Raw genomic sequence first — 23,930 nt, forward strand, 5'->3', positions numbered from 1 at the left:
CACACTTAATAAAATGGGTCCAGTTGTGTTATTGCGAAGTACAAGTCGAGTGAAAAATTACAATTTACTGCTTACACATGCTGTTGTTGTTTTTTGGCATAGGCATGCCAACCCAATGTCATTATGATAAAAACCAATGTAGATATACCGGAAAATGAAAGAGCGCCACAGGACAAACAAATCAGATACATAGCGTGGACAGTCAATCATTTAGACCATATCCCAAATGTATGAACAAATAATGGGATTTGGACTGAAAGTGTGAACGTAGCCGGAGAGTGACAGCAGCTGGAATGATCTAAACAGCTGTGTGATGTCCAGATCAAGACAACACACACCAGCTGCTTTGCATCATTACCATCAGACATCAGTTTGTCTTGGGGAAAAATACATTCATTTTACATTCATCATGCACAAACAGCAAGAGTGTGTCCTCATTTAAACAGACATACCTTGTCGCCATCCTCACAGTTCATGACGTTGGAGAAGGGAATCTCAGCCTTGAACATCTTGCGGCAGTGCATGAGCTGCACCAGTAAGTAACACACCGTCTTGAACTTCATCTTTTTGGCAGGTTTGATGTCTGACAGGATCAGACCAGGAAAAATCTGTAAAAACACATACAAATTGTAGTGAGCAGATCTAATCCCAAATTCAGTCAACTGTGGCTACAGATTACAAGCAATTTTGTTAATTAAATTCAACATATAAAAATTGAGTTAGAATGAATCAAAACAATTCCTTAAAAGTCAATCATTTAAAATGTGTAAAATTAGCAAACACCATTGCAAAAAGCACAAACTGACATAAAAAGCAAAGAGTCAAACTGCCCAACTAAAAGAAACACCGATCACCATAATGGTGATCAAACATTTTCAATAAAATCAACACCAACATCTAAACCTCCGTTAATTCTTGTATTTCTCTTTCCTTCAATGATTCTGCTTGTTATCATCAGGTGTCATCAATGTTGGCAATAAAAAATAAAGAGTTCTTAATTCATCTTTGACGTCTGTCTGTCTATTCAGATATTTTTTAGTTTTACTGGTTTTAAATGATTGACATATAAGGAATTAATTTGATTAATTCTGACTCAATTCTAATTGTTGAATTTAATTAGTAATATTGCTTGTAATCTGTTGCCAAAATTTTGTTGAGTAGATATTGCGTATTAGAAGTTAAAATCACAAAAATTGAGCTTGCTGTGAGATTTCGTTTAGGTGCTGTACCAAAAATAAAATAGCCAACGGGTGACAAATTGATTTTTATGCATTTTTCTGTCATAAATATACATTTCACACAAAATGTCTCCATAATATCGCAAAACAGTGGCCAAATATGGAACCTTAAAGTCTCAGACCTTTCCAACAATATTTTCTGCCAGATTTAGAAAAAGTCTGGATTATAAATAAGTGCAGTAAATTTTGTAAAATGTAACTCTAAGGGGAGGAGCCTGCTAAATGGTTTTAAAGTACCGTTTCCATGGTAACACAATGCCTGATTTCAAAATGAATTTTGAGAGTTTCAGCTTTTGAATGATACCTAATTTATCATGATTACTAAAATATATGATAGGGGAAAAAAGGCAATAGAAAAGCAGGACACATTGTTGACATGTTTGTATTTTGTTGATGATTGTGATCATATTCTATGGTGTAAATAAGCACACACACCTTCCTGCGGTGAGATGGCACTATGAAGAAGGTCTCGATGTCGTGTTTGAGCAGGAACTCGTGTCTCTCGCGGCCGTTTCCCGGCTCCACCTCGTAATCTCCATTCAGACACTCCAGTGTTGCGCGAGTGATGTGCACCTTCCTGCAAACCAGTCACATGAGAGGACAACAGTACTGAAACTATCCAAAACAACACATTAGGCCTGATTCTGGGAGATGAGAGCTATAAGTTGAGCTGCTCACCCAGGCAGTCCACCAGCCTCCATCATGTTGGCCAGCGTCACGTCATTGGACCACACGTCATACTGCCACTTCCTCAGGCCCAGCACCCCACAGAGCACCCGTCCCGTGTGCAGACCCACACGCATGTTGAGATCCACCTCTGTGGCTTCAGCCACCGATCTGACGGGCACAATGACAGTCTGAATGACTCTTAGTTTTATGTAGATGTCATCTATAATCACTAGTTTGATGAAAAGTGGTTTAATCAATTATTTTTAGTACCTTTTAGTCAAAAGTCTGGAAATAAAACAAAAAAACAAAAACAAATCTTAATTATTTCAAACTTTTGGCTGGTGGTGTATATTGTAATGCATGTGTGTCTAACTTGTTGACCAGCAGGTGGTGCTCTCATCAAACTGATATGAAGCTTACAGTAGCATATACTATAAAGGCTTGTGTGAAGTTGCATAGATTCAGATCAGGGGTGCGTTTCCCAAAGCGAAATATGGTCGCAAGTTCCGTCGTTACCAATAGAGTTCAGTGGGACTTACGACCATAGTTGGCTAACGATGCTTTCGGGAAACGCACCCCAGATCATTTTTGCCATCTTGCCATCAGATCAGTTGTAGGCTAGATGAGAATGGTTCAGTATATCAAAATAGTTATGAATAAGGTATAGAAGAGCAAAATTGGAGAATAAAGCGACATCTACTTTGGGAAATGGATGTTTATTTTAATACAAGGCTCTCAAAGTTCTCTAAAAGCCTTTATTAAACCATGGCTGTAGGGATATAAAATAAATGAAAATAAATTCAATTCTTCAGATAAGCTTTTTTCTGTTATTCACAGAAGAAAGAAAATCATTCGGGTTTGAAATGATGTTGGTGAGTTTTCAGCTAAAAAAAAAAAAAATCTAAGAACGTTCCACTAATCTTCATATTAAGTTATGAAAACATAATTTCTGACTGTTTTCTAAATGTTCAAAATGTCCAGTTTTTTGCATGTTTTAAAAACTGTTTTCTTGGTTATGTGATCAACATTTAATTTTATTGTTCTTCAAACTTTACGGAAACATTACTTTTGAATGTTCTCTGAATATTCTGAAACAAGTAGTAACATTTAAAAATGTAAATATTTCATATGATGTATGTGTTCATATTTTTAGAACATTATTAAAGACCAGATAACTTTGAACGAACAATCTATTAATGTTACTGGAAGAATGTTTGCTCCTAACTTTGAGAGAACCTTGACAGAACATTAGCTAACGTTCTGAGAATGTTTCCTGTTAGTTGGGTAACTGATGACCATTTTTGAGTTATAAGCTAAAAAAATTCAAAGTGTTGGCGAAGTTATATTTGAGAAGCTCAGAAGCTCAAAACACACAAGGACAGTTTGATATATATGAAAAAGCTCTCTGTCCACACTGCATGGTCTGATGATTTGGTGAAGATTCAATCATCACTATGTTGCACTATATTGATAATCATAACTGAAATGTATGAGAATGTAACTGAAACACGTGTGTAAATCAAAGGACTCAGTGTACGAGCAGATGTCCTTACAGGAATGACTGGACAATCGCTACTGAATTCAGTCTGAGGGCGGATTGATGGAACAGTAGATTTATGGCAGAAGCTCATCGCCCTGCTGCCCTTGAACAAGAGCCTTCAGCAGAGGTGTGTGTTGAGGAGGAGGAAGCGCAAACTCACGTGATGGTGTCGATCATGTCCAGGCCCATCTCCACGCAGCAGTGAGCATGGTCTGTTTTGGGCTGAGTCAGTCCAGACACACAGTAGTAGCAGTCGCCCAGAATCTTGATTCGCCTGCAGTGATTCTCCTACAGATGAACACAAGAGAAGCAAAACCTTTACAACTAGAACTCAACATGAGTTGAGTTTCACAGCACATGCCTCAGACGAATAACACTTTTAAAGGGGTTCTTGATTATGATTTCACTTTTTTAACTTTAGTTAGTGTGTAATGTTGCTGTTTGAGCATAAACAACATCTGCAAAGTTACGACGCTGAAAGTTCAATGCAAAGGGAGATATTTTCTTTTACAGAAATCGCTTTTTAAGGACTACAACAAACGGCTGGTAGGGACTACAACAAGCTTCTTCCTGTTTTTTTGACATCACTAACCCTAAAATTTACATAAACCCCACCCCCAAGGGTTAAATTGTTACATACAACACCATTACTGACAATCCTCATTTTGGCTGCGTGAGATTCTCCAGCTTTGTTGTTGTTGAGCTGTTAAAGCTCCGCCCTCTTCTGGAAAGGGGGCGGGAGCAGCAGCTCATTTGCATTTAAAGGGACACACACAAAAACGGCGTGTATAGGGGCAAATTTGACAAGCTATAATAAATGATCTGTGGGGTATTTTGAGCTGAAATTTCACAGACACATTCTGGAGACACCAGAGCCTTATATTACATCTTGTAATAGGGACATAACAGGTCCTCTTTAAGAAGTGGATTCTGACAACACTGCGACTGATTTAATATAAATGCACTCTAACAGGGAATGTTCTGGCAAGGTTCTCTCAAAGTTATAAACAAACTTCTGCCAGTAGCGTTTATTCAAAGTTATCTGGTCTTTGAAATGGTTCTTAAAATATTAGCACATATTTTTCTGAAATGTTTTAGTTGGATGTTCATTTTTAAATTGTTAATACATGTTTGAGAACAGCCAAAGAATAATAAAAAGTAACATTCCCATAATGTTTGAAGAATGATAAACTGGAACATTCCCTTAACGTTCATAGAAGTATGTCTGTGTTTGAGCTGGCGTCTGCACACTATTGCAACTGCTGGCAATTCAGTCCTGGGTTTCATGTCCGGGTTCATATAAATGTACAGTAGTTTCCTGAACGCTCAATCACGTCTAAATGAGTGAAGCTGTTTCTCTCATTCACACTGTATCTGGGGCTTGTTGATTATAACGGAAGCCTCTGTTGCTTCACTTCAAGTGTTTATTAGGTGATATACCGTGAACATTAAAATCAAGTTCAAAATAAGTGTTTTTTACTTTGATGCTGCAGCTTTATATATGGTTATTTTCAGACTCATCAGGGACGGCTGAAATTACTGAAAAGCCTATGGTGCCACTTTATATTAGATCAAATCAAATGCTCATGAAGCCATTTATATAAGTGTGATCACTGATTGTAGTTTTACTCAGATTACTGATAGACAACACAAGATCATGATCTGCTGCTTTTCTAAGTGATCAGATGCACCATATTCACAAGAAAACAGCTGAAAAGAAGCACAGGCAGGTTTGCCAGGTTTTCACAACAAAACCCGCCCAATTGCTACTCAAAACTAGAACAATTGCATTTCAGTGGGTTCCCCCAGTAAAAATCGCATTCCAGGGGGTAAAATCTGTGTTTTTGGCAGTGTGTTCCCTGGTAAAATTTGCATTCTAGGGGCTGAATATCATGTTATTTGGGTCACTTCAACCCGCGGACAAAAATTACATTGGGCTATTTTTGAGCTACTTTTGACCGGCCATTCGTCTATTTTTGTTGCACAGACTTGGCAACCCTGAACACGAAACACATCTACAGAGCAGAAGATCAGGAGCGACTCTTTACACACCAGACAGGAGGAAAACAACACAGAACACTGATTCAAACCACGTATTTCACCTCAGCAGCCGCACAGGAACGCCCTGAAATCCCTGATATTTGGCCATCTATGACTGACATACGACTTTGAGGACACAGACCTACATATCCTGCTTAACTAGTACAGACACAGACATGAGGATCAGTCACACACAACATGACAAGCCTCACTTCAGGTTGTGTGTGTGTGTTGTATGTATAGTGATTCTGCCGAGCAGGAAGTGGATCCCTAGTTTCCTGGATCAGCATGTTTCATTGCTCCAGGGAAGAGCTCAACCTCTCCACAGTAGGACAAATATCAAATCTTTATTAGTTTTCAGCCTCCTCAGATGAGACCAATATACCGAGACATTTTAAAATCACAACAAACATAAATGTGAAGGTCACCTGCATGGATGAATAAGCTGAGTGACTTACAAAAAGGTTTCAAATATAAATGTCATGTTATAAAAAACAAGCAGAACTGCTTGTCCACAGTTTTAAAGTAGTTTAAAACTAAGAAGTGTAAACATGTTCTAATCTCTTGAGTTTCTTCTGTAATATAATACTGTCATATTGAGTCACAGGAAGTACTAGAGAAAAGGAACTAGACAGCAGCATTTGATAAACAAAAGATGATCATTTAAGGAATTGAAACTGCAATTACATACACAATAACCGACAGTGAACAGATCAAACTCAGGAGTATAAATGATGAACTAAACTAGACACAGGTAAGAAACATAATCAGTAACCAAGGAAACCAATGACAAACACCGTGACCACAAAGGAAACAGCAACCATGGAGTGAAATGGAAATCAAAATAAAAGTCCCTAAACAGAAATCAACAAAACTAGATGTGGCAATAACAATATTTGTGTTGCATGTAGAATTTTAAAGGTAGGGCCTAAATGTTACATTCAACAACATTATAAACAAAATGAATATTTTCACTTTCTAACATTTACAGATAAGGATATAATCATAAAATGTGAGTTGTGCACTTAGGAAAACGTCTAAACGCGTTAAACACATCTGTCACAGCTGAGTTTGAGTCATGGTAATCTATATATTATGCATACATTTTGAGAGCCACTCCCACAATCAACAATCACAGCACATAAGCAAGTCCAACCCTACATATCCTCTTATTCAATAATCAGTTACATACATCATGAATTTTAATGCTCTTGTTTGAGGTGTCAATATCATCGACTGGTCAAACAGCACTTGACCTGTTTAAATAACAGCCTGTCACACACTTTTGGTCTCATATATTCCTGAATGTCCAGTTTGTCCTCGATAGACTTTTTGAACCACGACCATAATAATCCAGTCTCTTCTTCACCCCAGCGAATGTGCTTTCTGTCATAGTTTGTCATTTTGAGTTTTCCCTTTAAAGACTGAAACAAACTCAAGCACATAAAGCTGTCTGAGACTGTGCAAAGAGCAAGAAAAGTTAATGAGGCGAGCAGTGTTCAGATTATGATTGGTGCTAACGCTGCCTCTCTTCTGGAGCGGAGTTTCATAAATCAGGGTTAAAGCAGGGTTTAGAAAGACAATAACCTTGGGATAAACGCAGTGTGAAAATCCCAGGCAGGATTCAAGTGTGGAACGACACAAGTAAATGAAAGAATTTTCATCTTTTACGTAACTACCTCTTTAATGACTATTTAAATGTTTTTTTTTGTTTTTTTTTTCTGGTGAAACAGGACATTTCAAAGGGTTTGTCTTTTCAAACCCCTGGTTATTTTCCCAACATACTATCCTGCTCTGGTTTTCAACAAGACCAAACTATAAAGATAAGATGATAGACAGAACTAAAATATGCAATGTGATTTTGAATAGCCATAAGCGATAAATGACAATAATGTAATATAATAATAATGTGAATGTCTCAGTAGAGAATTATTTGTTTGTTCAGTTCATTTCACTGTTGATTCTTTGGTAAACCAGTTGCGATTTGACACAGGCTTTTACAGAAAAACATGAACCCATTTCACTGTTCATTCTGATGCCTGATCTGTGATCAGAGATTGTTTTGATCTGTAAGGGCTCATGTACTGTCATACATTCATGTTGCACAATGGTTCATTGTTGTTTATGAGTCAGTAAACCAAGCCAGTGACTAAATGGTTAACTTCACACTGTTTTTCTTAATAGTCAGGAAAACAACTGTCATTTAAATTGGGATTAAATAAGAAAGCAATCAAAGATTGCTCCTTTTGTAATCGGTGGAGATGTCACTTCAGCTTCCTTCACTTTCACCAAAAAAATCAATGACACTGTCTTCACTGCTCAATGAATCTCCAATTTACATTGTGTTAGTTGTAATGAAAACATTGGTGATTGAGTTGCAGTGGTGAGATCAATGCACTGCGATCGGCTCCAGTGCAGCGCTGCAACATTTCATGCAGTGAGAGTAGATATAAATATGATGCAGCACTTTTCATGATTAGTTTTGTAAGTACATTTTTTAAAAGAGTTCCACATGCGAAAATTATTTCATATGCAAAGATGTTAGCCAATCCCTTTAAATGCAAATGAGCTGCTGCTCCCGCCCCCTTTCCAGAAGAGGGCGGAGCTTTAACAGCTCAACAACAACAAAGCTGGAGAATCTCACGCAGCCAAACTGAGGATTGTCGGTAACGGTGTTCAGCCTTACATTGTTCAAACCGGAGTCGACACTGATGGAGAGACTCAGGAAGAAGTTACAACTTTTAGACGTTTCTGAATGGTTAGTGGATAAATTGATGTAGTTGCTGTGGAGTTGATCAACTCATCCACTAGCATGTGCCATCATTTTCATCTTTTGTGTTGAATTGATCCTCGTTTGTGAAGCAGTCCGGCGTAAAATGACGGCATGACAACAACACTCGACTACAACAACTCTTCCTCTTCTCTAAAGCAGCCCAACATTGCCCTGCCCAGGAAGAAGCTCATTGTAGTCCCTACCAGCTTCCCTACCAATTTCTGTCAAGGAAAATATCTCCTTTGCATTCAACTTTGAGCATTGTAACATTGCAGCTGTTGTTTATAATCAAACAGCAACATTAAAGGAGACATGACCCTTTAAATCAAAGGGCAAAAATCAGGGTAGAAAATGGACATTTGTTTCTAAATGATTTCTAAATTTGTTAATGTAAACATCCTATTAACATTATAATGGCACCTCAGGAAACATTATATTTACTACAGGAACCTCCTGTGCACATGATGGAATGACACTCTCTGAACCCAGAGGAATTCATGATCCAGCACTTTGTCACACGCTCAATAGCAACATGTATTTCTTATCTTCTCATCTAGATAATCCTCCACTGAGGTGCATGACACACTGAATATCCCCGCGTCCCGAGGGTACAGTAACACTGCGGATAAATGCAAAGCCATGGATCAATATGTGTCAGGTGTAACGGATGAGACAGGCTTACAAGATTCATTGATTTCTTGATTTCTCCAGACTCCGTCCCAGCTAACAGGGAATGCTCTCAGAACTTCAGCTAACATTCTGGCAAAGTTTTCCTCAAAGTTTTAAACAAACGTTCTTCCAGTTACGTTTATAGAATGTTCAGTCAACGTTATCGGGTCTTTAATTATGTTCTCAAAATGTTAGCATAAAAACGGTATTTATACATTTTACAAAAGACATTTTTTTAAATGTTACTACTTGTTTCAGAATGTTCAGAGAACATTCAAAAGTAACATTCCCATAATATTTGAAGAACGATAAAATGGAATGTTCTCTAAACGATCATCAATGTTTTTAATACATTTAAAAAACTGGACGTTTTGAACATTCAGAAATAACCTTTTCATAACGTTAGCTGGGATATGGCTTGAGCCGAGTATTCCTGACAGACTCCTGACCTACATGACTCTGGCCTGATTATGTAGTCATGTCTACAAAAAAGAGAATTTCATTCAGTCATTTATACTAATAAAGTCTGATTGTCTAATCTGGCTGTCTGAGCCAAAGAAAACAAATCTCAAGTGTCGCTCTTTCACAGTTAAGCTTCATTTGTCTCAGATGTCTCAAAGGGAAAGAGGAGTGAGTCAAACATCGAAGCGAAAGCAGGCAGAGTGTTTAAGGAGAAACACAAGCGTGAAAGTGTGTGCATCTGCCATGGAAACAGGGGAGCATAAAAAGCACAGTAAGATTAAAGCATATCACCATCATCACAAACACTGCATACATTTGCATCAATAAGGAGCCAAAGCGTTTCAACCCAGAACGTCTGTTCTTTAGCCTTCAGGAGAGAGAGATTATTAAATCGCGCACGGACAAATCTGTGTCAATTTAGCCTCTTATTTTAAATCTAAATGATGAGAAATGAGAGCAAAATAAAGCAGTGAGCCGTCTGAGGCTGTGAATAGAGCTGAATATATAGAACATGAATGTCCTGCAGGTGTTGAAACTGAGACTGGTTTTCTATTTATGAATAAAATAAGCTCTTCCTTTAATATTACTTTCATGTTTTGTGATGTTTCTACGGCGTAATGATTTTCCTGCTTGGTGGCTGCTGTTTTTAGAAACATGCCATGACTGCAAAATGCAACAATGGATTTGACTGCAGCAGCAGTATGACAAAGACACCAATGTTACTGAACTGGAACTGAAATGTATTAAAGATGATCTATTAAGCCCCTTTTCACAGTCTTGATTTTGTTTTTGGGCTCTACTAGAACAGGTTTTCATGCTTGAATGTTCAAAAAACACATTATTTCCCCCATATTTGACATTGTTGCAGCTCCTCTCTTTCCATCTCAAGAATTTTGCTTTATTTACAGATTCAGTAATCGTTCTTACATACTAGGGCACATGCACACTAAAAATCGTTAATGAAATTTGTATATATTCAAAATAAAAGATATAAATTGTATTGAACTCCAGCTTAAATGTTTTCCTTAAGATAAAGATTTATTAAGTCCAGAGAGTGAATATTGTCAGAATCTGCTTTCCAGTTCAAACTGCTTAATTTTTTTTTTTTTTAGTAAAATGAAAATCTATTTTTTTATCAGTAGCCTGCTAAAGCTATGCAAGTTCTGCATATAAACGTCTTTGGTTGTGCATATCAGCTTTTGTGAACGACTATCAATGCATGTCCTCGAGGAGTTACTTCAGCTCAGTTAACAGCTGCTGAATTTAACAATAGTACGAGTAAATAATCTGAACAGAAACCGCTACTTTAACAGATCACATAACACAAACATTGACATGGATACAGCTGCTTGTACGTGCATGAAATAATCCAGGTTTTCATGTAAACGTCTGGCCGGAGAGCTGGCATTTACAGTTGATGAGGCACAAATTGAGCAAAAACAGCATCATAATCTCCAACACATGGATGCAACAAATCCACAAATGCACATGGAATCCAGAAATACATGCAACAGATCTACACATGCACACATTTTTCCACAAATGCAACAAATCTACACTCAATTCATAAATCCATGCACCAGAAAAATGCAAAATGAAAAATTTCTTTGCTTTCAATCCAAAAGAGCACAAAAGTATTTGTAATTGAATGCACATATAAATAATGAGGCATTTGCATTGGTCTTCTTCCTCTAGATGGCTGTCTGAAGTGCCAAGAAAGCATCATTTAGTTGATACCAGGGACCTCATACTGTATGTGATGAAGCCCTTGCAAAGGACTCGGTTCCTAAAATATAGACCATACTGTGTGCAAAAAATTGTAAGTGTGATATTAAGACAACATGAATAAAAATAATTGGCATTTTATTTGTCATTGTACTAAAAGATATCATCTGGAAAATATCAATACAAATAATTTGTATAGCACCTTTCATAATGAATATTAGTCCAAAGCAAGTTGGGTTTTTTTCCACTGAATTTTTCTGTGAACCTCCTAGAACTCCCTTGTGAACCCTAGTTTCAAAACTGTTGATCTGAGTGTAATGTCCTTATATATAATGTCCTTAGATATTTATACCCTCACCAAAAAATAGGGTCCCCCCACTGAATCTCAGCCATTTCCACCACAAGACCAAGAACATCAAGGAACGAACTCTTGTTCTGACGCACAATCTTCCCAATGACTTCCCCCACAATCTACTGCTGCTGTTATATGAATATCATCATAATTCTCATCATTTTCAAGCACCTTCACTCCGGCACTGAACTGTATTATGGAGCGGCACAACCTCAGCGGGATGGAGTATAAGCCTTCACAGTTGATTGAGTCTTCTCTATGGGTCATACGGAAGTCGTAAAAAGCCTGCATGACTAAACTTCAGTACTGCAAACCTATGTGGACTCAACAAAACATTTACATCTTTATAAATAGTCCACTCAGAGGCCTTGTGCATACGCACTAAACCGCTCTAATGAAACTTATCCTCACTGTATAATCCCAAGCCATCATAATCATTTAACTATAACTGATCCCAGGTCAGCTACAATCACAACTACTTTCTCACAACGCCAAGCCAGTGAGCCTGCACGTCACACCATGTAAACACTTAATTGGATCAAACTGAACCTCTTGAAGTGGTTTTGCTCAATGAAAAGTGTTCCACTCCACAATCCTCTTATCTCTCTTGTTATTACTGGCATCTTTTCCATCACTTCAATACAGACTCGATTAACCCAACAGCTTGAAAAACAATACTGAAAGGATTAGTTCACTTCAGAATTAAAATTGCCTGTTAATTTTCTCACCCCCATGTCATCAAAGATGTTTATGTCTTTCTTTCTATAGTCAAAAAGAAATTAAGGAAAACATTCCAGGATTTTTCTCCATATAGTGGACTTCACTGGGGTTCAACGGGTTGAAGGTCCAAATGTCAGTTTCAGTGCAGCTTCAAAGAGCTCTACATGATCCCAGACGAGGAATAAGAGTCTTGTCTAGAGAAACCATTGGCCATTTTCTAAAAAAAAATAAAATTATATAGTTTTAACCACAAATGCTCATCTTGCACTGCTCTGTGATGCGCCACGCATTACATAATCACATTGGAAACGTCACGTATGACGTAGACGGAAGTACTACGGTAGGGTATCTCATTTTCTCCTCCAACTTTTTTTTGTAAAGGCAGTTTGACTTAGTCTTTGCCCGGTTGCTTTGTAAACACTTGCTCAGTACTTCCGCCTACGTCACATGACCTTTCCAACATGATTATGTAATGTGTGGAGCATCACAGAGCACTGCAAGATGAGCATTGGTAGTTAAAAACTACATCATTTTTATTTATTTTTTAGAAAATGACCGGTCGTTTCAATAGTTATGACCCGTATTCCTCGTCTGGGATCATGTAGAGCTCTTTGAAGTTGCAATTTGGACCTTCAACCCATTGGTAACTGTTGAAGTCCACTATATGGAGAAAAATACTGGAATGTCTTTATTTCAGCTGAAGAAATAAAGATATAAACATCTTGGATGACATGGGGGTGAGTAAATTATCAGGAAATTTGAATTCTGAAGTGAACTAATCCTTTAACCCTACAGTAATAGAAATCTACAGATAAGTCTCTATCCTGTCAAAATTGTGTTCTCTCTCTGTTCTTTCACAGAACATCCAGTTTCAAAAGTGGACATTTAGGAGATCTGTCTGTAACTGAAACTCTGAAATGGAACTGCACTTCACTGGCACAAGCAGGTCCTTCAATGTTTCCTGAAGAGGAGGGTGAACACTGGGGTGCCTCAGGGTTCGGTGCTTGGGCCGCTGCTATTGTCCATACAAACTACTCCTGGTTCATCATGGAAATACACTGTGGTTCAAGTGTCTTGACACCTTAAACAAATAAATTAATTCTGCTTTTTATAATTTGTAAGTGTGTGTTTTTTCTCACTTTGGATAAAAGCATTGGTTTAAGGTACACTCAGTTCAGTTTTCCTCATTGAAAAAGTTTTACACATTTACACTGTAGACAAATATGAAATCTTAGCACAGTTTCTATGCAGTTTATTTGCAAAGGGAAAGATCACTATCACGGATGTGATGTATATTTTTTACATGCACTGACTTTCAACATGTACATGTTATAGGGTGCCTATCGATGTTATTCATGAGTAGGTGTGGCCATTATCCTTCTATCACACTATCACTTTTTCAGAATTGTGGTGAGAAGGAAGGTGGATTTCATGAAATTTTTAACATATACTTAACACACTTTACACAACATAAATAAAGCAAGCAAACCAAACAATATAACTACAATCACATAGCATAAGAACAGAGTCTAGAATGATGGTGTGGACTGACATGTGGGTGACCAACAGACAGTCCAACAGAAGGAGCATGAGTGGATCAAATGAAACGTGCGAACAAACTGACCATGTAACGATAAAAATTCACACCACAGAACGAGAATCATGCTGCAGCATCAAGCACAAGTGTGCAGAAAGACTTTCTGATGCTGCACAGAAAACATGTTGGTGTAATCCTTGGATTAAAGGATTTCATAGGCACATGTGAATGTAAGTAATTGTGCCTAGATTACGTACATCTACATGTTGATTTGTACAGAGACACATGGCCTTTATGGCCTTTACATTAAAGCACCTTTAGCCTCATTAACCATAACTGAGAGTTTTAACCAGTGTGTATGTGTGTGTGTGTGTGTGTGTGTGTTTGTGTGTGTGTGTGTGTGTGTGTGTGTGTGTGTGTGTGTGTGTGTGTGTGTGTGTGTGTGTGTGTGTGTGTGTGTGTGTGTGTGTGTGTGCAGGAGACTCAAAACAACTTTGCTTTAAACTTTCCATCTTTCCATGGATAATTTGAAAATGCTCACAGAGTGATTCACTGGCTGATGTGTCAAACATTCGCCTAAAACATCACTAAATAGCAATTAAAACATCTAGTTAGAAAATATCTGACATTCCAATATTCCTTACTAGGTTTTAATAAACAATCACACTTTTCAATGTGCTCTCGTCTCTGTGTTTGGGTCCTTGATTCCCTCTACGCCACACCTGACAATAGGGTCAAAAAACATGCGAGAGTAATATAAATTTACTGAAAGTGAGCAAGTGACCTTCCTCAGTGACAGGCTGCCAAAACCAGGGTGACTTCTTGATGCATACAAGTCACATGACACCACTACAACACCAATAATGTCTACAATCAGCATACAAAAGTGCACAAACAATATCGCATTAACATTTTGAAAATGTTTTTTTATGGTTTTAGTTTTAGTTTACAACAATAACCCTGGTTAGAGCTCTTCATTTAAACCTTTCACCTGTACACAGTCCATACAATAAATCTCAGTTTACAGAAATGATTAATAAAAAGCACATTATCATCAGTAAGACAGGTCAGTAATTACTGTTATGTGCACAGCTATGTTTATTTACATAGCAATGCAGTGTGGGAAAAAGCCTCTCAGAGCAAAGATATTTCTATCCGTGTGTGCAGGGGGAAGAACGAGTGACTGGCAAACTAGGAGAAAGATTAAGTGGAATATCTACTTCCGTAATGTGATCAATGAAGCGTCAAATTAAAAGCTCTATCTTTTATCCTAGTATTACTGTGAATATTTTTTTTTTTTTTTTAAAAAGGGTTTGTGAAGCTCTCTCACGCATATGCACGACATTAGCTCTTGACTTCAAGATCACAGAAGTTTGATCAAACTCCTCAGGGACCAGCCTACCATGATCACACCACTTCATGTCATTCTCATGAACATAAAACTCTTTGATTATGCAGACCTGCGTGAAGTCACCATAGCAACAGGAACGAGCCAATGAGAGGAGAGAGTGGGAGTGACTCACCGTGGCCAGCTCGTCGAACTTGCCGAAGAGCTCGTTGAGCAGCTTGACCAGCTCCTGCGCCGTGCACTGCGACGCCAGACTCGTGAAGCCCACGATGTCCGCAAATAAGATGCTGGAGAAACAGAGAGCAGGGGAAAGTGTTTCAGACATGGCTTTTGTTATTGACACTTTGCATCAAAAGGATCTCAAAAAGGATGAAAAAATTAATAATAGCAATAAAATAAAATGAAGTAATGTGTTTGTTCTTATTTCTGTCTCAGTATATATATATATATATATATATATAGCAATGCAACCATTTGACTTTGAAATGCGGTATCGTAAAGGGCCCACAAAACTGTACAGCTGACTTCCTCTCCAGGACAACACAGGGGCTGTCCAAAGGAAAGGGGAGGAGATGTCACAAAGATACTGCGAAACCATACAAAGACTATGGGACACGTTCCCACATTTCACCTATATGCTCACACATATCACACATTTACACTGTGATGCTTGAAAGATAAAAAGGGTTGGGTGCAATATATGTAGGATTATTGTGTGCATTATGTGTAGTGTAAAAGTCTGTACATGAGAGTCAAAAGGTTGCCATCGTTTAAAAGAAAACTTTAAATTTTAAAAAAAGAAATAAAATGTGGACATTCTCATGATGAGAAACTGCAAATAAAAAAAAATGAAAAAATAGAAAATATATATCTTTCTTATTAAAATGGAATTTTAAAAGGAAATATGGTAGTGAGATAATTCTTTTTGATGATGTTCTTCTATATGTGAGCTATATCTGGATCAAATTTTGTGGTGATTGCTTAAAGAAAACAAAAGTTACAGCATTTGGAACAAAGGTAGGCATTTTTAATTTTTTAGTTTCCAGAATGACATGCACAAAAATAATGACTCATAACTCCAAATCTCTAGCAAGGAGAGTCAAAAGGCTGATACTATTTGAAAGAAAATTTTTTAAATTTTTAAATTTAAAAAAATAAATTAAATTTGGACATATATATATATATATATATATATAGATATATATATATATATATATATATATATATATATACAGGGTGCGATTTGCTGGGGGGATGGGGGGATTTCCCTCCTCTGGTCTAAATATCCCTGCTTCTGCTGAATTGTTTTTATCCCTGGTGGGGATAAAGTTTATCCCCCCTCAACAGTAATCAATGCTACTTCGCCAATAGACCATATACAATATATAAAATGAATATTTACAATATATGCACCATGCACGTTTAAACAACAATAAATTTGTTCACTTTCCCGTTGTGCTTTTGAAAAATAAAGAAAACAAACTGGATGCACTTTCTGCCATCTCTGTCTCCTTTCACAAAAATGAACTGACACTTGGTATATATGTGCCTCAGTCATGATAAGAATTACAGTCAAACCAAAATGTATTCAGACACCATGAACATTTCATTCATCAATGAAACAATTCAACTGTGTCAGAAAACATTCATCTTAATTATGTCACATAACACTTAATCAAAACATGGTCAGGTCAAAGTGTCTGAATAATTTTTGGTTCCAAATTTGTATCAATTTTACTGGTAGTCCACTGTATGAAGAATATTTGGGTATAATATGTCAGTTTACTGTATTTTGCTATCCTCACTTACATAAATTAACTATAAAGTCCTGTACCCACTAGTAAAAATATATAAAAAATGTCTGAATAATTTTTGGTTTGACTGTATATGCTGTTTTATTTTATTTATTTGAATGTTTCATCTGATTCAGATTAAATTATTCAATGTAAGATGCCAAGTGTCAGAAAATATCAGCTATGTTCTGTTTAAAGCTGCGGGCACAGAGGGACCGGCCTGTATCTGTCTGTCCACCTTGAATGTAATAATAAATGGACAGAGACGAGTCCGCTGGGGTTAATCTAACAACGAGTCCTTGACATAGAGCGAGCTGAAGCCCTGACTTCTTTTGTGATGAAAATAAATCTATTCCTGCTCAAGTTCATTAGACGTGAGTGGAAGTTTTCTGTTTTCTCTAAGAGAGGTGCAACTTCTCTGTCATCAGAGGCAATGAAGCTTTGTTATGATATCATCTATAAGCATAATTTAAAATATAAAGACATTTAAATCTGTGTATTTTATTTTATTATTCGGCAGGCAGTGTTAATGCTTAAAAGATGGATGGAAGGAATCTTCTTTTATATATCTCTATATTAACCCAGATATCACTGCAGTGAGTCCAGACAGATGATTCAGAAATTCTCAGTGTGAATCATGAGTCAATAAAACAGCAGCAGGATAAGTAATTTCATAAAGAGGTGAGCGAGAGCTCAAGGTGTTAGTGGAGAGCCAGGTGACCTATAGATTACTTATGGAGCATAAGAACAAACCCTGTGTATGTTTTACTAATGAGTGTCACCTCCATATATAAAACAAATATAAACTCTGGAACATCCCTATTGTGACACTGCAACATGCTCTCATCAAATGTGTCATATGATCACCAAGCCTCGTTTTTGTAAAGCATATATTTCTGTAATTGTGTTCTCACTTAAAGGCGATCTATTATGCCCTTTTGCAAAGTCTTGATGTTGTTTTTGGGCTCTACTAGAACAGATTTTCATGCTTGAATTTTCATTATTTTCCTCATATTCTCCATTGTTACAGTTTCTCTCTTCCCAGTCTGTCAGTAATTCTCTGTTTCAGGGTTGCCAGGTTTGCAAAAAAACTGCCAATTGCTATTCAAATCACATTTCAGCGGGGTCCCCCGGTAAAAATCACGTTCTGGGGGTTAAATATTATGTTATTTGGGGTCGCTTCAACCCATGGACATGTAAAACAACCCGCAGCAACAATGTTAAAATGTTAAGCCCAATTCCGTGGTAAAACCAAGGACTTGGCAACATTGCTCTGTTTAGTTCCTGTCTCTATGAAGCCCCATCCTTCTGAAAAGCACAATGTGCTCTGATTGGTCGGCTAGACCAGTTTTTTTGTGACTGGTCAAGCGCTTCGAGCGTGTTTGGGAAATGTCCCAACCGCCAGTTTCAACACACAACTAACTAACTCAACCAGGCCCTGCCCCTTTATTCTGCATATGAATTATTTAAATGAGGAAAATTGTGAAGAAAACTCAAGACTACAATGGAGGTGTTTCAGGGAGTTCAGAAACACTGATATAAAGAATAACTCCCTCTGGAGGAACTTTGCAGAACTTTTTAATATTCAAAACATCAACATTACACACTAAAGACAGATGAACATGGAAAATAGCAGAATAGGTGCTCTTTAAATACATCTGTTTATTGAAATTTCTTCATTATTATTCTCAATTCTGAGCTTTCACTCAAATAAAATGTCTCCTACTGACTGAGTCATTTGTTTTCTGTTGTTTTCCTATTTGAAAAGCTGTTTCACTTAGAAATTCAGGAGTGAAGCTGATCACAACCTCTGTTTTAACCTCTGACCACATATTTTTTTTGCTTAATTTATGTATAAACTCTGTAAACAAGACTTCTTATCTTATGTCTTTGTACAGATATCTTATGATATTCAGATATTTGGATAAGAGCTATATTTGCATCTAAGATGCTTAGATAAGAACTTGTAAAACAAGTCAAAAATACTGAGGAGGAACATTATTTTTGCAGGGTAGGAAACAGGCATAAACGGTTGATGAAATATGAGTCAGATCTGAAGGACTCGCCACGGTAACTGAGATAAAATCTTCAGTCTCTCTGGTTCTCATGAGAGTGTTAATAAACCAGGTCTGATGACAGTTTGGCCACCTGTCATTTGACTGCCTCCCGCTGCCATAGTGATATGATGATGATGATGATGATGATGATACGCACACACCTTGGCGGTCCAGAAACACACGAACACTGACGTCCAGCTCCATCTGAGCTGTGAAGCGACACACATGAGAGCGAGGCTTCCTGCGGCGTGTGTGCGGAGGCGCGCGGGAACACTGTGTCTGTGGAGCGAGACGCTCAAATGCCGCTCTGTCAAATCACAGATGCCACCGTAAGACTGCTGAGATAAATTCAGTTTGCTGTGAGCATCTTAATGCACGTCCATCTGTGACAGAGTTCATGCTGCTGACGAGCTTTCAGATGAGCGGCAGAATCTTTCAATCAGCGAAGACAATGAGTGACAGATCAGGACAGTGACAAGCAGTTACATGTCATGTGATCAGCCTTAATGAGTAATGATGATACACCATGAACTGAACACTCCTGTTGCTATGTGGTTGCTAGGGTGTTATGGGTAATTGTTAACCTGTTGCTAAGTGAGTGATTGTTAACATGTTGCTATGTGAATGATTGTTAATCTGTTGCTATGTGGTTGATAGGGTGTTCTGGGTGATTGTTAACCTGTTGCTATGTGAGTGATTGTTGACGTGTTGCTATGTGGTAACTAGGGTGTTCTGGGTGATTGTTAACCTGTTGCTAAGTGAACGATTGTTGACCTGTTGCTATGTGGTTACTAGGGTGTTCTGGGTGACTGTTAACCTGCTGCTATGTGAGTGATTGTTAACCTGTTGTTATGTGATTGCTAGGGTGGTCTGGGTAATTGTTAACTTGTTTCTGTGTGAGTGATTGTTAACTTGTTGTTATGTGGTTGCTAGGGTGTTCTGGGTGGTTGTTAACCTGTTGCTATATGAGTGATTGTTAACCTGTTGCTATGTGGTTGCTAGGGTGGTCTGGGCAATTGTTAACTTGTTTCTGTGTGAGTGATTGTTAACTTGTTGTTATGTGGTTGCTAGGGTGTTCTGGGTGGTTGTTAACCTGTTGCTATATGAGTGATTGTTAACCTGTTGCTATGTGGTTGCTAGGGTGGTCTGGGTAATTGTTAACTTGTTTCTGTGTGAGTGATTGTTAACTTGTTGTTATGTGGTTGCTAGGGTGTTCTGGGTGGTTGTTAACCTGTTGCTATATGAGTGATTGTTAACCTGTTGCTATGTGATTTCTACAATGTCTTGGGTGATTGTTAACCTGTTGCTATGTGGGTGATTGTTAACCTGTTGCTATGTGGTTGCTAGACTCTTCTCGGTGGTTGCTAACCTGTTGCTATGTGAGTGATTGTCAACCTGTTGCTATGTGGTTGCTAGGGTGTTCTGGGTCACTGTTAACCTGTTGCTTGCTATGTGAGTGATTGGTAACATGTTGCAATGTGGTTTCTACAATGTTCTGGGTGAGTGTTAACCTGTTGCTATGGGAGTGATTGTTAACCTGTTGCTATGTGGTTGCTAGAGTGTTCTCAGTGGTTGCTAACCTGTTGCTATGTGAGTGATTGTTTACCTGTTGCTATGTGGTTGCTAGAGTGTTCTCAGTGGTTGCTAACCTGTTGCTATGTGAGTGATTGTTAACCTGTTGCTATGTGGTTGCTGGGGTGATCTGGGTGATTGTTAGCCTGTTGCTATGTGGTTGCTGGGGTGTTCTGCGTGATTGTTAACCTGCTGCTATGTGGGTGATTGTTAGCATGTTGCTATGTGGTTGCTAGGGTGCTCTGGGTGGTTGTTAACCTGTTGCGATATGGTTGCTAGACTGTTCTCGGTGGTTGGTAACCTGCTGCTATGTGAGTGATTGTTAACCTGCTGCTAAGTGAGTGATTGTTAACCAGTTGCTATGTGGTTGCTAGGGTGTTCTGGGTGGTTGTTAGGCTGTTGCTATGTGAGTGATTGTTAACCTGTTGCTATGTGGTTGCTAGGGTGTTCTGGGTGACTGTTAACCTGTTGCTATGCGAGTGATTGTTAACCTGTTGCTATGTGGTTGCTAGGGTGTTCTGGGTGACTGTTAACCTGTTGCTATGTGAGTGATTGTTAACCTGCTGCTAAGAGGTTGCTAGGGTGTTCTGGGTGGTTGTTAGGCTGTTGCTATGTGAGTGATTGTTAACCTGTTGCTATGTGGTTGCTAGGGTGTTCTGGGTGACTGTTAACCTGTTGCTATGTGAGTGATTGTTAACCTGTTGCTAAGAGGTTGCTAGGGTGTTCTGGGTGATTGGTAACCCATTGCTATGTTGATATGGTGTGTCTGATCACTTAAAATTTCACTTGTCTAAAAGGTCTGTCATCAGTATGATGAAATTATTAGTCATAAAGGTGTTAAAAATCACTCATTTTAAAGCCTGCGTCCTTCAGAGATCGCATTTGTTGGCTGTCAAGGATGTCTAATTTCAGAAAAGTAACCATTATGAGATTGACTGTTATTCCTTAAGAGGTGTAAATTACTGTGATTTGTTAATTATTGTGAATGTAATAGTTACTTTTCTAAAGTGAGGCAGCCTCAATGATGAATGTGGCCGACAAATGTGAAAAACAACAGAAAAATAACACATCACATCCCCCGGTTCCCAATGCAATCATTTAGAGGACGTTCTACAAACACGGCAGCCCATCTGAACCACTGCTGTTCAAAAACAGACCCAATCCAACTGCACTTCTGCCGCGCCACGGACCACAGCTTCACCTCTGACCAACAATTACCCTTACTCAATTATGATAATATTTATTTATTATATATAATTTTATATCACATATTTATATCATTTTATAATATTTTTTAAATATATATTTATATAATATTTTTATAATGTTTACTTTTATTTATACAGAAGTGTGGGCTAAACTACAGGTCAGACTCAAACCTGTCTTAAAGGAGTGTTGCAGGTTCAATCGACAATATATGGCACAAAGTTCATGACCACAGTAGACCAATCACAACAGACTGAGCCATCTGACCAATCAGAGCAGGCTCTCAGAAAGGCGGGGTTTATAGAGACTGAATCCTTTATCGAACCCTTTCAGACACAGTGAGAAAAGAGCTGATGCTGCATTGATTATTATGAGAAGATGAAAGTGTTTTTTTGACCTTGGATGCATGTAAACCTTTTGTAGGAGACTCAAAACAAAATGAGCAACCTTTAAAATAGCATAACAGAGGCGCTTTAAAGTGCTCGAATTCTGTGAGTTATTTGATCTGTAAAGTTCAAAGTCAAACCGCCTTCTCTGTTGATGACTGTTCGGTTGAATGATGCATCCTCTCACTGTAACATGAATCATAAATATTAAAATATACACATATGTATATCACTGTCAAAAATACTGAAAAATTATTTTTCAGTGCTGTCAGTCAGACGCGATCGCTCAGAGTCAACAGTGCAGGCGCAGGAATGCAGCATATTCCCTCGCTCTGATCTGGACCAGAAATACCTCTTGAGCATGAGCAGATCTCTGCGTGTGTGCGTCTTTAAGCACTGCCAGCGTTACGCAACAGTCTTTAGTGTCCGTTGCAGTAAATCCCTGCAGTGGTTTAATCTGCAGGCCTGCGAAGTGTCTCAGAAACACCGCAGGACACGGAGCTGAAGGACCTTCACTGAACACATGATCCTTTACTCCAGGAGAAACAACACTTATAGTAATTCACCCTATAATGAACCAGCTGAAGAAATCTCAGGCATACTTCTGCTGTATGATGATGACGTCAACTGAAATCTCAAGCCGTTTCAGAAATTTAAACAAACATGCATGTATTTTTTAGAACAATCTCATTCACAATGAGACCAGAACATGTACTGAAGTAAAATGAATAGTACAGGTCGGCCTAGGTTTTGAAATCAATAATATAATTGAAAATGTTTTCAGTGTGTACTGATGAACAGCTTTTGTGTATTGTAAATGAAGGATCTGTTTGGAGATCACTAGTTTTATAGGTTTAGCACTTGTGAAAAGTGTACAAAAGATATTAGAAAACACTAACGATCATTCTTTATACTCAAACAACCTCTCTGACCTTTACCAGTCTCTTTACCAACAGTAAACCACAGCGGTCTGTGCTCAGTTTGCACAGAGTACATTTACAAAAAATCCATTTTACCTGACATTGTCGTGCCGTTGGATGTAAATCTTGTGGAAGATCCTCTCTGGTGGTTTGAGGAAGTCTTCCTTCATCTCCATGGCCACGTTCCTGGGCAGCAGACTCATCAACAGACGCTCCTGCACGAGAGGATGTTCACATCAGAAATTAAGAGCAAAACAGCACAAGCATCTCTGAAGAATCACATTGATGAATTAAAATGAATGTAAAGGACCTGCTTCTCGTTCTCGTCCTCCATGCGCAGTCGTTCCTCGATGCAGTTTCGGGCCTGTAGAAAGGCTTTGCGCTGCGCTCGCTCCGTCAGGATGCGCACGAACAGACCGGACAGATTGACACTGGTGAAGAGCAGCGTGTTCGCCACCAGCTGCCAACATACAGAGCAGATCAGTTATTACAATACATGATGTTAACATGATGCAAGATTCAATATGACGGCTTTAGAGAAGAGCTATTCTGCTTTTTTACATGTTCATGTAATGTTGCTGTTTGAGCATGAAAAATCTCTGGAAAGTCACTCCAGAGCAGAGTTGCCAGGTTTTCACAACAAAATCCACCCAACTTCTACTCAAAACTAGCCAAATTGTGTTTCAGGGGGGTCCCCCAGGGGAGAAATCTACATAAATTCGCACTCCAGGGGCTAAATATCATGTTTTTTGGGGTCGCTTCAACCTGCGGACATAAAAAACAACCCGCGGCAACAGTGTTAAAGGATTAGTTCACTTTCAAATAAAATTTTCCTGATAATTTACTCACCCTCATGTCATCCAAGATGTTCATGTCTTTCTTTCTTCAGTGGAAAAGAAATTAAGGTTTTTGATGAAAACATT

General features: G+C 38.2%; 1 protein-coding gene across 1 annotated transcript in view; it reads right to left on the reverse strand.

Moving 5' to 3' along the window:
* Positions 1–23,930, reverse strand: part of adcy1b (adenylate cyclase 1b) — a 40,824-nt gene that overhangs the window by 12,202 nt on the left and 4,692 nt on the right. Inside the window, exons 2-8 of the mRNA XM_067362753.1 lie at positions 23,318–23,467; positions 23,104–23,222; positions 15,249–15,360; positions 3,608–3,735; positions 1,917–2,075; positions 1,674–1,815; positions 453–608 (exon numbers count right to left, since the gene is read on the reverse strand). Of these exons, the coding sequence (XP_067218854.1) occupies positions 453–608; positions 1,674–1,815; positions 1,917–2,075; positions 3,608–3,735; positions 15,249–15,360; positions 23,104–23,222; positions 23,318–23,467 (966 nt within the window). The remainder of the gene's footprint in view (positions 1–452; positions 609–1,673; positions 1,816–1,916; positions 2,076–3,607; positions 3,736–15,248; positions 15,361–23,103; positions 23,223–23,317; positions 23,468–23,930) is intronic.

The sequence above is a fragment of the Chanodichthys erythropterus genome, chromosome 16, assembly GCF_024489055.1.
Source record: "Chanodichthys erythropterus isolate Z2021 chromosome 16, ASM2448905v1, whole genome shotgun sequence".
Taxonomy (NCBI): domain Eukaryota; kingdom Metazoa; phylum Chordata; class Actinopteri; order Cypriniformes; family Xenocyprididae; genus Chanodichthys; species Chanodichthys erythropterus.